Here is an 18,082-nt window from a genome sequence, read left to right as displayed (position 1 = left end):
AAAAAAGAAAAGAAGATTACACAAATTATACAACATTTAAAATGATTCAAGGTAATGACATAGCAAATCAATGAAGACAACAGGAAAATCCAGGCAGGCTATGAGAGATGGGCCGGGCACAGTGGCTCACACCTGTAATCCCAGCACTTTGGGAGGCCGAGGAGGGCAGATCATGAGGTCAGGAGTTTGAGACCAGTCTGACCAACATGGCGATACCCCGTCTCTACTAAAAATACAAAAATTAGCTGAGTGTGGTGGCGCACACCTGTAATCCCAGCTACTCAGGAGACTGAGGCAAGAGAATTGCTTGAACCCGGCAGGCGGAGCTTGCAGTGAGCCGAGATCGCACCACTGCACTCCAGCCTGGGCGACAGAGCAAGACTCCATCTCATAAATAAATAAATAAGAGAGATGGTATTCTATGAGGGCAAGAGCATTTGGGAGAAGTAGGACCTAAGATTTTAAAATGATGGGCTATGAGGTACCTGTTAAAATATAGTTCAAAGACCCAAAAATAAGAATATGGAGAGAACTGCAGGCTGGGGAAGAAAACAAAACGAAACGAAATCCCTGGCTCACTGTTCGAGGACCAAACTATAACAATATTTAAAAAGCCAATCAAGAGAACTCCAGATCAAGAGATCCTCCAAGGTATCTCCAGCTCTCTCTGCCAGCAGAGGTGAAGGGATGGGACTGAGGAGGCAGCACGCGTGGGGCCATCAAGCTAATCTGAGTGAATCATTCAATATACATTTGTTATTTGCCTTTTATGAACCAGGAACTGTACCAGGTACTGGAGAGATGCAGTCTTTGTCTCCGAAAGCTTAGCTTCTTGAGGACACACACATCTAAATAACTATGATTCACTGAAGATGATGCAGTGAGAGCACACACAGGGCCAAGAACAATCCTCAGAGCTCCATGTCGACAGCATCAGTGCCGACACAGTCCCCTCCCTTGACAATATGAGCCACGTATTCACAGACACTTCTGCTACATTTGTCCAGTGAGCTCATCATGCAGCCAAAAGTGAAAATGTGGACCCGGCACCTGACTCTTTAGGAGTCAGAAGCAACTGTATAGGGTCAGAGGAGATGTCACCAACAGCTTTCCAAAATCATGAGCCACCGGTGTCACTCTAGCAGTTATCTCCCTCCCACACACACAAACCCCATTGTGTTTCGCAGTAACAACAAAAAAATAAGAGGTCAGCTGGGGTGGAGATCAAATCTGAACTCAGAGTTCCTTCCTGAGTTCCTTATTGGCAAAATATGTATAAACAATCTCTTTCAAATGTTACTACCTGAGAATGTTTCTGAACATCATGGCAGCATTTCCCCAAAGGTGACAGTGCCTTAACAAAGGAGAAATGAACCACGAAGAACTTACATTCTAGCTTTCTATTAAAATACATAACACAAATACTATTCAAGTGGTTTTACTACTAGAAATGAACTACTTGTTTGTTTGTTTTTTCTCCCCGAGATGGAGTCTTGCTCTGTCACCCAGCCTGGAGTACAGTAGTGCAATCTCGGCTCACTGCAACCTCCACCTCCCAAGTTCAAGCAATTCTCCTGCCTCAGCCACCTGAGCAGCTGGGATTACAGGTGCCTGCCACCACACCCAGCTAATTTTTGTATTTTTAGTAGAGATGGGGTTTCAGCATGTTGGCCAGGCTGGTCTTGAACCTCTGACCTTGTGATCCACCTGCCTCAGCCTCCCAAAGTGCTGGGATTACAGGCGTGAGCCACCACAACCGGCCTCTTTTGTTTTTAAAATACAAAAAAAAAAAAAAAATTGATGTTTAAGTTCCAAGTCTAATACACAAGGTTCAGTATGTTTAATACAGAATTCATAGATTGTTTTTTTCCAAATATTCCACTATTTCCTGCTTTATAAAATAATAAATTAGACCAGTGGGTAGAAGAATTTAACCCTTCAGAGCAGGTGTAGAAAATTTAATTTTCTGGGTTAAAAATACTAGGGACTCAAAAAATCCTAAGTACATAATGGGAACTAAACTTTAATGGATATATGTGTGTGTGTGTATATATATTGTTTTGTAGAGACAGGGCCTTGCTATGTTGCCCAGGCTTGCCTTGAACTCCCAGCCTCAAGTGATCTTCCCCACTCAGCCTCCCAAAGTGTTGGGATTACAGGTGTGAACCACCATCCACCATGCCTGTTATATTTTTTTTTTTTTTTTTTTGAGACAGAATCTCAATCTATCACCCAGGCTGGAGTGCAATGGTGTGATCTTGGCTCAGCCTCCCGGATTCAAACAACTCTCCTGCCTCACTCAGCCTCCTGAGTAGCTGGGATTACAGGCATGTGCTACAATGCCTGGCTAATTTTTGTATTTTTAGTAGAGAGGGGTTTCACCATGTTGGCCAGGCTGGTCTCCAACTCCTGACCTCAGGTGATCCACCCACCTCAGCCTTCCAAAGTGGTGGGATTACAGGCGTAAGCCACCACACCCGGCCACCTGGTAGATATACATTTAAATTGGTCTAAACCCTCAGATTAAAAGAAATTAACTTTAAAATATAACACGACCAGATACAGATATCTGGTTAATCACATACACTAAGTTCCCTGATATAACAATATTTGACCAGTTTGCAAAGAATCAGACAACAGTCGTTCCCTCGCCATTGAAAACAATTCAGTCTGCTTTGAATGACTCAGAAAGCATCTCAGACGTCTTAAATAACTCTTGGTCATCATTTAAGAGGAATGAGCGATGTAGAGTGACTATGCTCAAGTGTCTTTTAGCAGCATACTCCAATAAACAGACTGCTTGAGAAATTACCCTTTGTCATACTACTGGGCTGCCTGGATTCAGCTGCCAACTTTGTATATAAAGTACCTTATTGAGATATTTTCAGTAAATCTCAGTTATTATTTAAATCTTTGTTTTCAGTCCCTTCCAACTACTGTAAAACACTGGAAGTATAATTAAGTAAAAGGAATAAGGTAGTAGAACCTAATGCATAAAGCAGTAATTGAATACTTTATATATCAGTTCCCTCATCTGCAAAATGGGGATAATAATATCTAAAAGATATTATCTTTTGGTGGTTGTTGCACCCAACCACAGGCTGGGTGCAGTAGCTTGTACCTATTATCCCAGGACTTTGGGAGGCCAAGGTGGAAGGACTGCTTCAGCCCAGGAGCTCAAGGCCAACCTGGGCAACATGGCAAGACCCCATCTCTACAAAAAATACAAAAATTAGTTGGGAGTGGTGGCGCATGCCTGTGTCCCGGCTACTCGGGAGGCTGAGGTGGGAGGATCACTTGAGCCTGGAAGGTCAAAGCCTGGAATGAGCTGTAATCATGCCACTGCACAGCAGCCTGAGCGACAGAGTGAGACCCCAACTCAAAAAAAAAAAATCAACAAAAAACCAACCTCATAGAATTGTTATCATCACCTACTTCACAGGGCTACTACAAAGTATCTTGCACAGTGCTTGCCAAATAGTAAAAGTTACCAAAATGTTAGTTATTACTATGTGCATTATTGTTGTCACTATAGTATCAATTTGGTACAGTAAATAATGATATTGTTTACAAAATAGATCAACAAGTTGAGGGAGGAAAAGAGCAAAAATATTTTCTTTTAGGGTTGACCTCACAAATAGGTAACTAATTCACTTTGGACATAATGTCTAAAGTAGGGAAAATAATGGTCACATATTCCGTGCTGATCAGATGAGATCTGCAAGGATGTCAACAAATCAGAGAGCACCCAGGAAAAAAGCTATGAGATAAAGTATCTGAGAACCAAGCGACAGAAGGAATTGTTGGAATTGCCAGGGATACTTCTGCTGAAAATAGACTGCTAAGGAGCAGAAAGGGCAGTGCAAGGGCATGGATCCTGGTAACTCAACAATATTCAGAGGTTATTAAATAGGAAAAGGAGTCGAATTTTCTTGCATTGTACCAGATAGAAAAACTTGGGTCAATGAGTCAAAGCTATAGGAATGAAGACTTCAGTTCACTTATAAGGAAAAACTGTCACATCAGACACTACAGATGTTGGAAATGCCTACAGACATGGGTGGGATGGTGTGAGAGTCTGATCTTTTCCAAATCTTAAGTCTCTGAACTAAGAGTCGTTTGTTGTTGAAGACTAGAATTCAAGGTTAAACTAAAGAATGTTTTCAAAGAAAATGTCAAATAACTGGTGGCACAATTCTTTTAGAAAACTGCAGTTAATATTAATATTCCCTTCTTGTCAACTACCTTACAAGGGCCCTTACCAGTATTAAAACAACATTTTACAACTTTAAAATGTAACTGTAAGTTCCTCCCTTGAACCCTAGAAGTTATTTTATTAAAGATAACATTTATACAGATCAAACCTACAAGTATTTTAAAGTACTAATAACAGAAGTACAGACCCCAACCAAACTTTTTTAAGGTCTCCTGGGAAAATGTTTCCAGAGTTCCACCAAGAACACACAAGGAACACATTTCCATTTGCTGAGGTCGTGGCAATCCACATGGAGCCTGGTGCCTGGCACAAAGAAAGGACAGAAGAGTCCTCTCTTTCCTCCCTCCCCCTCCCCATCTCTCTTTGCTGGACAGTGAGAACAACAACTGCTAATTGCAACACAGATGGAGAAAGAAAGGGGGAAGAGATGAGAAGACAGGAGGAAGGAAGATGGAAGTACATTAGATGCATTTAAAATGGTAACAGTATAATTATACAAATGAGCTCTGCTTCACAAAAACATGCTTCTTTTGTTATGAGATGGTAAACAAACTAGGTATTTTTGCCATTTGTTTACAATTGGATTATCAAACTTTAGAGAAAATAAAATTAAATAGTTCTAAACTGAAATAGCTTTAGAATTGAAGTGAAAACCTCTTCTTCAGGAATATATTAACTAGGATTTCAGAAACAAGAGCCGCTACAGGAAAAAGAAAAAAAAAAAAAAAGGAATAGAAGGGATTAGCAGTGTGGAAATAAGACAGGTATAGATGAAGCATAATTATATCTGTAAAGAGATCATTCTGTTATTTTTTTACTGACTTAATTTTATGTGTAACAAAAAACTTAATACAATCCAAAATATGTTACCTTCTCCCTAAATTCAAAGCAGAATTTATAAGTTCTCTAACTTCATAGACTGCTGCCTTCTAACTGTAACAAAGATTCCATAAGGTAATTTTTTACATAACAAATCCATTACTATATTGGAAAGTTAATGACAATACTGGGTAACTTACAGTCATATTTCTACAAGAAAATGAAATGGAACTAGCAGGAAATTTACTGGCCAGCACTCATTTACTATAGCTTCTTATTTCTTTTTTTTTTTTTCCACACTTCTCAGACTTGTGTGATATGATCTTTACAGGATATCTCTGCAAACTGCCTCTGCGCATACTTGACCTATCCTTCTTGAAATGAATTTACTTTTCTTGTCCGCAAGGTGAACACCTATTTACCCTTAAAAGACTCAGCTTGCCCACTGCCTCCTTGAAGTCTTCATATACCCAAATATCTCATATATTAACTCATATACTAAATTTCCAAACTTTTCTCACAAACTTTTCTTGTCACTACAGAATTGGTACGTACAAGAGCAATCTTCTCAGGATTCACGTCATTCAGACCCACAGTTCCATTTATTATTATTATTTTTTTTTGACATGGAGTTTTGCTCTCATTGCCCAGACTGGAGTGCAGTGGTACCATCTCGGCTCACTGCAACCTCCGCCTCCTGAATTCAAGCGATTCTCCTACCTCAGCCTCCCGGGTAGCTGCGATTACAGGCACCTGCCACCATGGCTGGCTAATTTTTTTTGTATTTTTAGTGGAGACAGGTTTTCACCATGTTGGCCAGGCTGGTCTTGAGCTCCTAACCTCAGGTGATCAACCTGCCTTGGCCTCCCAAAGTGCTGGGATTACAGGCGTAAGTCACTGCACCCAGCCCCTTCATTCCATTTAGATTCTATAGTAGGCTTGTTAGATCAAAGGGCCCTCGATTCTTCATCCAAAAACACTGGGTGTAAAATGTGAAGTGAGGGTTTCCAGAAAAGCCCTTGACTCCTCAGTAGAACAGTATTGATAGCAAAGCTTCTTATCATTACAACCTCAAAGTTACAAACTACAGCACAATCCCTAAAGGACAAGTGGCAGACCATGCTAACAAAAGGCAGCAGACTTCCTGAACTACACTTCAAGTTAAGAGGCAAAATATGGGTAAAAGATGTCTAAGTCATATTAAAGGGTTCCTTGTAATTACATCTAATAACACAAATCGATATGCTGGAAACCTGAATCTTGTTATACTAGAATAATTTGACTCAATTGATTAGTTAAGTATTCCTTGAGTAAAATCTAGACAGTAAGATACTGTTTCTAAGCAAATGAAACCAAAAGTTCAACTGTGATTCACCATGTGCCTTACTCTTATTTAAAAGGGTGATGTTTGCTCATCATTTCATGGGATCGTTCGGCATGAAATGTGGCTCCGATTTGCCTACACTGTGCATGTTTAGGGTGCACTCCAATCACAGCAACCAGAAGTTCAATGCAGTGACTTTTTCCTTCAAGTCAATGGCCTAGAATTAAACACTACTGAGAGCTACACAGCAGGAGAGATAACGACTGTGACAGTCACAGTCACCTGCAACTGTCAGCCACTGATCAGCACAGAGAGAAAGACAAGCAGACAGGTTCATGGCCCTCCAGGAGGCCTGAATTTACAATGCTGTTTTCATTGTGACCATGTTATAACCAACTAAACTGGCCAGGTTTGAGGTCCTCGGAAGAGGTCATGCTGTGCCTTTTCCTTTTCCCTACACAAGAGAACTGGAACAATTTTTAAGATAAAATGCTTATGATTAGACATCGTGTCCCTAACTGCAGGGCTCCATCACTTTCAATTTAGTCATGTTACTATTCAGATTCAAAATACTGAATTTAGAAGTGTGCCATGTAGTAAATTGTTCTCATTTTCGTCTAGCTCTAATCAAAATTTAAGAGCATTACATCTGCCTAATAAAAAGTTAAAAGCGTAGCTTACAATATGCCCTTTTCCATAAGTGTTGTATATTTTCTTGGGTATCACATGCTATGTTGCTATTTCAGGAATAAGACACCTGAATCAACTCTATAATCTTTACCTGAATTATCCATTCTTTAAAAAACACACACACATAGATAACGGTGTTGTAAGAAGAGTAATTATAACAAGAGTCCTCACCTTCTAGAGTTATACACACACATGTGAAAATAGTTGTGAGTGAAATAATGTCTGGGGTTTGCTTTGTAATAATCCAGAGAGAAAGGGGGCACACCGATAACAGCCCACTGACCAGGAGACGGTAACTGTGGAAGCCGGGGCACAGGTGTGTGGGGGTTACTACATGATTATCTCTATTTCAGAATATTTGACATTTTCCATAATAAGTAGTAAAAAAAAAGGGGGGGGGGGGGAAGGGACACAACACTAAGTCACTGACCTGAATCCACTTTTAATCTTCCATGGAAAAAAGAAAAATACTTTGTTTTTATTTATTTATTTATTTATTTTTTTGAGATGCAATCTTGCTCTGTCACCCAGGCTGGAGTGCAGTGGCACAATCTTGACTCACTGCAACCTTTGCCTCCTGGGTTCAAAAGCGATTCTCCTGTCTCAGTCTCCTGATTAGCTGGGATTACAGGCACCTGCCATCATGCCCGGCTAATTTTTGTATTTTTTGTAGAGATGGGGGGTCTCACCATGTTGGCCGGGCTGGTCTTGAACTCCTAACCTCAGGTGATCCACCCTCCTCAGCCTCCCACAGTGTTGGGATTACAGGCATGAGCCACCGTGCCCGGCCAAAAAACAGACTTTAAAGTAGAATAATACGGTGTTACACAAGTTACTAAACTTTTAAATTAAAACTAAGACATGCTACAGATTCACATGAAAGCCTAACTTTGAAAAGAATTCACAGGATCAATCAACATATCCACAATGAACGCACTCTAAAAAGTGGACCACCAAGATGGATACCCAGGTCAGCATTACTCATATAACTGATAGGAGCTCTTCTGCATGTTCCTGTTACTCCCTCAGCTTAGCCGTAGCCTTTTCATATCACTGACCCTCCAACCACTTTGAAAACATGCTGGATACATGTACCTATGTTGAACAAACAGAGCCGTTTTTAAACTGTATATAAAGGAGGTTAACTCAATTTTTACAGCATGCCGTGCATTAATATTTTAGGAATGAATTTACAACCAATATATGTAATCCTCCCAGAGGAGCTCTTCCACACTATCCACCACTAAAACACATCCAAAATAAAAACTCTAAAGAGACTGCCTTGGATATTATTTTGGCAAGTAATATTAAGTGCTAAGGTTTAAAAACAGTAAGTATAAGAGGCTATCTTGGTAAAACACATCTGATTAATAAACTTCTATAAATTTTCCCAAAATCAAATGAAACAAATCAGAACAAAAAGTAACACCTCTCTTGTATCTGAAAATCCAGAAATAAAAACTGAAAATAAAGAACTTTCCTTTTACATTACATTCCTTTTACATTAATTCATTTTAATTCAAAAATAATGGAAATTTGTTTCTTTTTTGCCCTCCTACTCTGGGGTGGGGACAGTTATTAAAAATCAGAAACTTTTGTTTCTGTTGGTTTGTTTTTCTTTTAGGTCCTTATCAAAATGAATCCTTATCTAAACATCAAGATGTAAAGACTATTCTGAGAATGTTTTGTTTCTCAATATGAAGAAAAGAAACTAAACACTTCCATAGTAACAGTGAGTGTGACTAAATGATGTAACTTCCTAATACCTACATAGGAGGAAGAGCAGATGACAACTGAAGGAGGAAACTGGAAGCCGGAGGAGCTTATAACAATCAACCTTACCCATGTCAAATTCCCTGTAGGCATATATTCCCAAATGGAGCGAGATTCTAGTCTACTCTCCCTAGATGCTAGGTTAAAAAGGAAACGACATTATCACAAGATTATCCTCAACATACAACGCTTAAAGAAGGGTGTGGCCATGTTTTATATAGGATTCAAACCCAAACAGGGCGTTCCTTCACCCATTTCTTTTATAATATCTAACCTCTTTTAATCAGTCCTTTACAATTCATTTGTCCTTAATTCACTAACCGTAACTGCTAAACATTTTTGAAATATATATCTGTTTTTTAAAATTGGAGAAGGGAAAAGTACTGTATTGAAAATCTGCATTTACTAGGCCGGGCGCGGTGGCTCACGCCTGTAATCCCAACACTTTGGGAGGCCGAGGCAGGTGGATCACCTGAGGTCAGGAGTTCGAGACCAGCCTAGCCAACATGGTGAAACCCTGTTTCTACTAAAAATACAAAAAAATTAGCCCAGCATGGTGGCGCATGCCTGTAATTCCAGCTACTCGGGAGGCTGAGGTGGGAGAATTGCTTGAACCCAGGAGGAAGAGGTTGCAATGAGCCGAGATCACACTACTGCACTCCAGGCTCAGCGACAGAGCAAGACTCCATCTCAAGAAAAAAAAAAAAAAAAAAAAAAAAGAAAATCTGCATTAACTAAAATGTATCGCCCTCTATTCCCCACCCCAACTTCTCAGGAGGAAATCATTTCCCCAATGTCTGCCATCCTTTCCCCAAAAGGCTGCCATTGTTGTTAAGAGCAGCAAAAGGTAACTTGTGCAGACAAACCAAGACCCGTGTCTTTGTCTGCTGAAAATACACATGCAAATAGATAATACTTTAAAATATTATTTGACCAATCAGGGATGACAGTCATGAAATTATTTTATTGAGTTAGTTAGTTCTACTCACTTACTATGTGCCAGTATAAATCTATTATATGCATATCTCATATGAGCTCTAAAAGGTAAGTACTATTATTATTCTCCTTATTAGATGAAAAAGTTTAAAATTTGCAACTTAGATAAAACCACATGACCAGGAAATGGTTGAATCCATGCCTGCCTTACTTTGAAACTCAAATTCTTGACCCCAACACTACACAGTTTCTCTAATCAAAGCCTTTCTAAATGGAAAGAAGGTTAAAGTTTTTTTTTTTTTTTTTTTTTTTTTTGAGACGGAGTCTGGCTCTGTCGCCCAGGCTGGAGTGTGGTGGCCGGATCTCAGCTCACTGCAAGCTCCGCCTCCCAGGTTTACGCCATTCTCCTGCCTCCGCCTCCCAAGTAGCTGGGACTACAGGCGCCCGCCTCGTCGACCGGCTAATTTTTTGTATTCTTTAGTAGAGACAGGGTTTCACCGTATTAGCCAGGATGGTCTCGATCTCCTGACCTTGTGATCCGCCCATCTCGGCCTCCCAAAGTGCTGGGATTACAGGCTTGAGCCACCGCGCCCGGCCAAAAAGTTCTTATTCTAATTAGTTGTAGTCAATACCAGTAATCTAAGATAATCAAATCAAAGTCCCTCTGCCCTCTTAGAAATACTCAGCTCCACTTTTTGTAAGTATAAAATGTATGCTGTATATGTATATGTGTGTGAATTATTGTCTACATACAACTGCAGGGCATTTCAGCACTTTTGAGGAATACCTCATCAGTATTCCTCAAAACTGTCAAGGTCATGAAAAACACAGAAAAGTGGGCCAGTTGCAGTGGCTCACGCCTGTAATCCCACAACTTTGGTAGGTCGAGGTGGGCGGATCATGAGGTCAGGAGTTGGACACTAGCCTGGCCAACATAGTGAAACCCCGTCTCTACTAAAAACACAAAAACTTAGCCGGGTATGGTGGCATATGCCTGCAGTCAAAGCTACTCGGTAGGCTGAGACAGGAGAATCACTTGAACCTGGAGGTAGAGGTTGCAGTGAGACAAGACCATGTCATTACACTCCAGCCTGGATGACAGAGCAAGACTCCACCTCAAAAAAAAAAAAAAAAAAAAAAAAGAGAGAGAGAGAGAGAAAGAATGAAAAACACAGAAAAGTGAAAAACTGTCACTAGAGACAAAGGAGACATGACAATCAAATGCAATGTGGTATCCTGAATTAGATCTCAAAACAGAAAAAAGGCAATGGAAAAACTAGTGAAATCCAAATAAAGGTCAGGCACACTGGCTCACGCCTATAGCTCCAGCACTTTGAAAGGTCAAGGCGGGTGGATCATTTGAGGTCAGAGTTCAAAAGCAGCCTGGCCAACAAGGTGAAACCCCATCTCTACTAAAAAGACAAACATTAGCTGGTCATGGTAGTACATGCCTGTAATCCCAGCTACTCAGGAGGCTGAGGCAGGAGAACTGCTTGAACCCAGGAGGCGGAGGTTGTAGTGACCCAAGACCGTGCCACTGCACTCCAGCCTGGGCAACAGAGCAAGGCTCTGTCTCAAACAAAAATAAAACAAAAAAATAAATTCCACAGGTTAGTTCAGAGTTATGTACTAATGATGGTTTCTTACACTTGAGAGATATATTGTAGTAATACGTCTGGTAAACTGAGTGAGGGGGTTGGGAAACTATGTTTGAGAATTCCCTGTACTATCTTTGCAACTTTTCTGTAATTATAAAAGTATTCCAAAATAAAGAAAAAGTTAATAATGTAAAAGTTGCTTTAAAATATCAACATCTCTATACAGAAAGAAATGTGCTGCACTTTGGTCCTAGTTAGGCATTTTATTCTGAATAAAGCAGAGTGTAGGCAATTGACTCACTGCTTTCAATCCATAAAACCACTTGTATACAAATGCATACAAAAGCACAATAAAAATGATAAATTATAAATATAAAAGCCCAATTATTTAATATCTCCTCAATCTGTAACCACATGAATAATTTTAAAACCAGACAGGTATACTTCTAATATCACATTAATTCTACACATGAATCTGAACAACAAGGGTCCTCTTCCCAACTTTTTCCTGCAGGAGTGCTGCCTTACACATTTAGAACCTCCATTTGTCTACTAGGTTGAGAGAATTTTCTAAGCCCTATCAACCGAAACTCTCTACCCACTGTTTCTTCTCTAAAAGGAAGAAAAACCAATTCTCCTAAATGATATTTCATCATCAGGCAACGGTTTTTACCTGGTAATTAAAATATGGCCAGTATTTCAAAATGATTTTCTAGATACTGTTCTCTGATTTTCTCTTAACTGTTTTCCAAAGTTATTTCCTTACTCATTCACTTGACAAATAATTACATCACACAGCAATCTGAATCACACTGAACTAAGAGAACAAGTTAAATTATCAATTCAAAAATATGAAAGCATATTCCATTGTAATGCTCCTGGCACCCTAGAGAGATTTCATCATTTCAAAAACAACACCCAAACCAAGGCACTAAGGACTGCAATCCACCCCATTATTTTACACATAATTCTCTAAATGAGATATAAAAACATTCTTACACAGGTTACCTGAAATATCACCATTTATTTGTCTTATTTATAATGTTACTCTGGTTTACATTAAACACAAAAGTACTAGATATTATATAATTATATGTAACTATATATAATTATTATATAACATTTTTGAAACATATATCTGGTTTTTAAAATTGGAGAAGGGAAAAGTACTGTAATGAACACCTGCATTTACTAGGCATTTACTATATATAAAATCTGCATTTATTATATATATAATTATACAATTATAATATACAATATATTATGTAATGTACATAATATATAATATATAATACATAATTATATTATAAATAATATAATATTATATTATATATTATATATTTTTTTAATTCGGAGTCTCACTCTGTCACCCAGGCTGTAGTGTAATGGTGCGATCTCGGCTCATTGCAACCTCCACCTTTCTCATGCCTCATTCTCATGCCTCAGCCTCCCCAGGATCTGTGACTACAGGTGCGTACCATCATACCCGGCTAATTTTTTTGTATTTTTAGTAGAGACAGGGTTTCACCATTTTGGCCAGGCTGGTCTTGAACTCCTGAACTCAAGTGATCCGCCTGTCTCAGCCTTCCAAAGTGCTGGGATTACAGGATTGAGCCAGTGTGCCTGGTCAAAAGTACTATATATTATTTCATGGGACAGGGTGATCTTATTAAATCAGAGGAATATAATGGCCAAAATAAGATAAAAAAATTAAATCACTGAAAAGGCAGAATAAAGGTGAAGGGGAGATGGTATAATATTGGACTATTTATATGAAAAAACAGTCAGAGAAAGAAGGGAAATTTGTAGCAATTCTCTGGGTATTTTGTGGTTTTACAGTTGTCTTAGCCTGGGCCAGTCCCTCAAATATTCTCAATCTCATGTTTTTTATCTACAACATTAAGAGAGTAATGCCAATCTACAGACCAATTTATTTTTAAGTATAAACAAAACTGGGCAAGTAAAAAACAATTTTTAAAAAGCCACTTTTCAGGCAAAATTAGTTTTTAAAAAACTAAAAATTGCTAATTACTGACAGTATCTGGGGGAAAAAAAAATGTGTGTAACTAACTATATTTTAGACCCAGCTAAAGCAGAAAGGAACTTTGCAGCTAGCTAGAAGCTGAGTTGATTCCTGGGTTAAATGCTTGCTTACCTTGGAGACTTGTCGCAGCCACCTTAAGTATTCTGTGAAAGTATCAAAGCAAATGTAGTAAGTCTGGCTTTGGGGTCCAGAGGAGCTAAATGCTAAACAGTGTTGGTGCTTTTTCACTTCTTCTACCTATAAAAGCAAACAGAGAGAAGCAGAAATAAGTCAGACAGCAGAACCACTGATGTATTTCACTAACTATGTCTCTGATCAAGGAGCCTGCATGTATTTGCATCTTTCCCTATATACGTTACTCATTACTGAGAACTAAGTTCCTGCATATGATCGCCCAATTTGAATTACAAGGAAACCAAAAAAAAGAGGAGTTTTATCTTTACTATATTTCCCCACCACAGTGAAATTCTCCTCTTCCTGTTCAAAATTAGTCCAGACTCCCTTTCTTATTCTTCTAACCTAACAATAGGGTGGCTGGGGTTCTTACTTCCTCTTAGAAATTTTACTTAAGATTTTACGTAGGAATTTTTACTTAAGAAGTCTTCAAGCATGTTAAATAAGTATTGAAAACATTACTGTTAAACTGAAATTAACCTGAAATAAAACCCTACCATGAGAACTTTCAAGTCCTAATGATGCAGTGAAATACAGTCAAATCAAATTTCCACTCCTTGTAAGTTCTTCACAAGGGGAAAAATACACACAAAAAGTAACATTATACAAACTTCTATGTTTGGAAACTTAATAACAAACTTCTAAACAACTCACAGGTGAAAGGAGAAATTACAACCAAAGTTTTAAAACTCTTAGAACTAAACAATTACAGAAAAACCACATATCAAAATCTACACCTTGCAATAAAAGGAGATATATCAAGGGAAATTTATATATATATTTTTTTTTTCAATTGAACTCATGTATCTTTTGATACTTATATTGGAAAAGAAGGTAGAACATTAATTTGACCTGCATGCACCTTAAGAACTTGGAAGGAAGCCCAGGCGAGTTGGCTCACGCCTATAATTCCAGCACTCTGGGAGGCTGAGGCAGGTGGATCACCTGAGGTCAGGAGTTCCAGACCAGCCTGGCCAACATGGTGAAACCCCTCTCTACTAAAAATACAAAAAAAATCTTACAGCTGGGAGCGGTGGTGGGCGCCTGTAGTCCCAGCTACTAGGGAGGCTGAGGTGGGAGGATCGCTTAAACCCAGGAGGTAGGCTGGGCGCGGTGGCTCACGCCTGTAATCCCAGCACTTTCGGAGGCCGAGGTGGGCAGATCACGAGGTCAGGAGATCGAGACCATCCTGGCTAACACGGTGAAACTTCGTCTCTACTAAAAATACAAAAAATTAGCCGGACGCAGTGGCGGGCGCCTGTAGTCCCAGCTACTCAGGGGGCTCAGGCAGGAGAATGGCGTGAACCCGGGAGGCGGAGCTTGTAGTGATCCGAGATCGCGCCACTGCACTCCAGCCTGGGCGACAGCAAGACTCTGTCTCAAAAAAGAAAAAAAAAAAAAAAACAAAAAAAAACCCAGGAGGCAGAGGCAGAGCAGTGAGCTGAGATCCGGCCTGGGCAACAGAGCAAGACTCTGTCTCAAAAAAAAAAAAAAAAAAGAACTTGGTAGAAAAAAAAAATCAAACCTCCAAACTGAATAAATCCAAAATTGAATGAAGGCTATGATAAAACAGCAAATGGTGCAATGAAAACCAAACATGTAAGAGAAAACATTAACAAAGCAAAATACTGATTCTTCGAGAAAACTAGTACAATTGATAAATCCTCTGGCAAGAAAAAACGATACATCCTCTGGCAGGAAAAAGAGAGCAGACACTTATAAATAATATTAACAATGAAAAGGGAGACAAAGCTACAGATTCGCCAGAGATTAAAAAGAGAGTATTATGAACAATTTTGTGACAAATTCTTAGAAAAAATGTTTTACCAATAGTACTAAATAAAGAAAAAACAAAAGCCTAAATAGTCCTATCAGCCAGGTGCAGGCTCACGCTTGTAATTCCAGCACTTTGGAAGACTGAGAGGGGCAGATCGCTTGAGCCCAGGAGTTGGAGATAAGCCTGTGCAACATGGCAAAACCTTATATCTACAAAAAAAAAAAAAAGCAGAAAAACAAAAGTTAGCTGGGTGTGGCAGTGCACACTTTGTAGTCCTTTGTAGTCCTACTCAGAAGGCTAAAGTGGGAAAATTGCCCAAGCCTGAGGAGGTCAAGGCTATGCTGACGAGTAACCACCACTGCACTCCAGCCTGGACAACAGAGTGAAATCCAGTGTTAATAAAACAAAACAAAAAATTAAATAGTCCCACAATTTTTTTTTTTTTTTTTTTGTTTTGAGACGGAATTTCACTGCTTGCCCAGGCTGGAGTGCAGTGATGCAATCCTGGCTCACTGCAACCTCCACCTTCCGGGTTCAAGCAATGCTCCTACCTCAACCTCCTTGAGTAGCTGGGATTACAGCCTTGGCCTCCCAAAGTACTCGGATTACAGGCATGAGCCACGCCTCGCCCCTATATAACCATTTAAAATACAGGAAGTTGTTTTTTTTTTTTTTTTAATGTCTCAAAAAAATATCAGGCCCATATGGCTTTACAGGTAAGTTTTACCAAAGTTTCAAAAAACAGATGAACCCAAACTCATGCAAACTCATCCAGCCAACAAAAAATGAAGGAAAACACCCCAACCCATTTTATGAGGATAGTATAACCAAGACCCACATGAGAACAGTGACAGAAAGGAAACTTACAGGTAACCACAGTCATAAAGATTTATCTTGAACAAAATGTTGCATCAAAATCCAATAATTTATTTTTATTTATTTATTTATTTTAGATGGAGTCTTGCTCTATTGCCCAGGCTGGAGTGCAGTGGTGTGATCTCAGCTCACTGCAACTTCTGCCTCCCGGGTTCAAGCAATTCTCCTGCCTCAGCCTCCCAAGTAGCTGGGATTACAGGCACCTGCCACCGTGGCAAGCAATTTTTGTAATTTTAGTAGAGACAGGGTTTTACCATCTTGGCCAGGCTGGTCTTGAACTCCTGACCTCGTGATCTACCCGCCTCAGCCTCTCAAGTGCTGGGATTACAGGCATGAACCACCATGCCCAGCCTTTTAATTTATTTATTTATTTATTTATTTATTTTAGAAAACCCAGTAACTTAAAAATATATATACATCAGGAACAAGGCCGGGCACGGTGGCTCACCCCTATAATCCCAATACTTTGGAAGGCTGAGGCAGGCTAATCATTTGCGGTCAGGAGTTTGAGACCAGCCTGGCCAACATGGTGAAACCCCACCTCTACTAAAAATATAAAAATTAGTCAGATGTGGTGGTGCGTGCCTGTAATCCCAGGTACTCAGGAGGCTGAGGCAGGAGAATCGCTTGAACCTGAGAGGTAGAGGATGCAGTGAGCTGATGTTGTGCCAGTGTGCTCCAGCCTGGGCAATACAACAAGACTCCGTCAAAAAAAAGAAAAAAAAAGAACCAGTTGAATTTACCTCAGATAAAGAAGACAGTTTAACATAATTAGAACTACAAAACAATTAACCACATTAATGGATTAAAGACACCCATACTATTATCCCCACAGTTGCAGAAAAAGCTGTTAGTAACTTCATTCAGGCTGAAATGAAGGATAAAAATTCTCAGCAAACTCAGAAAATAACAACTCACTTAAATTGACCAAGGGTATTTATCAAACATCTAAAGCAAACTTCAATGTTAATGATGAGATATCACTCTCAAGATCATTGATAAGGAGCCAGGTGCGGTGACTCACACCTGTAATCCCAGCACTTTTGGGAGGCCAAGGCAGGCAGGTCACCTGAGGTCAGGAGTTCGAGACCAGCTTGGCCAACATGATGAAACCCAGACTCTACTAAAAATACAAAAATTAGCTGGGTGTGGTGGTGGGCGCCTGTAGTACCAGCTACTTGGGAGGCTGAGGCAGGAGAATGGCTTAAACCCGGGAGGCAGAGGTTGCAGTGAACCGAGAATGTACCACTGCACTCCAGCCTGGGTGACAGAGAGAGACTCTGTCTCAAAAAAAAAAAAAAAGGAAAAAAAAAGAAAAAAAAAAGATCATTGATAAAACAAGTAAGTATCTACTGTTTCTATTCAAACTAGATATTCCTACCCATAACAGTAAGACAAAAAAAAGGAAGAAACTTGTCATCATTTGAATATTATATGATTAGCTATACAGTAAACAAAAAAACCTATGGGCATATTAGAATAAACCAGAAAATTTAGCAAGATTATAAATCAATACTCAAGATCAATACTCAAAAACCAACTCTGTTTCTATGAACCAAACAGAAAATACAATTTAAAAAAAATGCTATGTAAACAAATTGACAGATATCAAGCAAAAGGTTTCTTAGGGATGGAGAGGAGTGCGAAAGGGTGGGAGGAAAGAAGAATAAAAGGGTGGGAGGAAAGGAGAACAAAGGGACACCAGGAAACTTCTGGGAATAATGAACATGGTCACTATTTTGGTTGCAGTGATGGTTTAATGGGGGAATACAGCAGTAAAGTGTATGTGGAGAAAAAACACTTGTACACTGATGTGAATGCAAAATGGTACATCGACCTTGAAAAACAACTTGGT

General features: G+C 39.4%; 1 protein-coding gene across 1 annotated transcript in view; it reads right to left on the bottom strand.

Annotated features, from left to right (window-relative positions):
* PHLPP1 (PH domain and leucine rich repeat protein phosphatase 1) overlaps positions 1-18,082 on the bottom strand; it is a 271,730-nt gene that overhangs the window by 132,267 nt on the left and 121,381 nt on the right. The window contains exon 3 of the mRNA XM_010388805.2: positions 13,512-13,637. Within this exon, the coding sequence (XP_010387107.2) occupies positions 13,512-13,637 (126 nt within the window). The remainder of the gene's footprint in view (positions 1-13,511; positions 13,638-18,082) is intronic.

This window comes from Rhinopithecus roxellana, chromosome 21, assembly GCF_007565055.1.
Source record: "Rhinopithecus roxellana isolate Shanxi Qingling chromosome 21, ASM756505v1, whole genome shotgun sequence".
NCBI classification, from domain to species: Eukaryota; Metazoa; Chordata; class Mammalia; order Primates; family Cercopithecidae; genus Rhinopithecus; species Rhinopithecus roxellana.
Note: the sequence above shows the minus strand (reverse complement) of the source record. Positions and strands in the feature narration are given on the sequence as shown.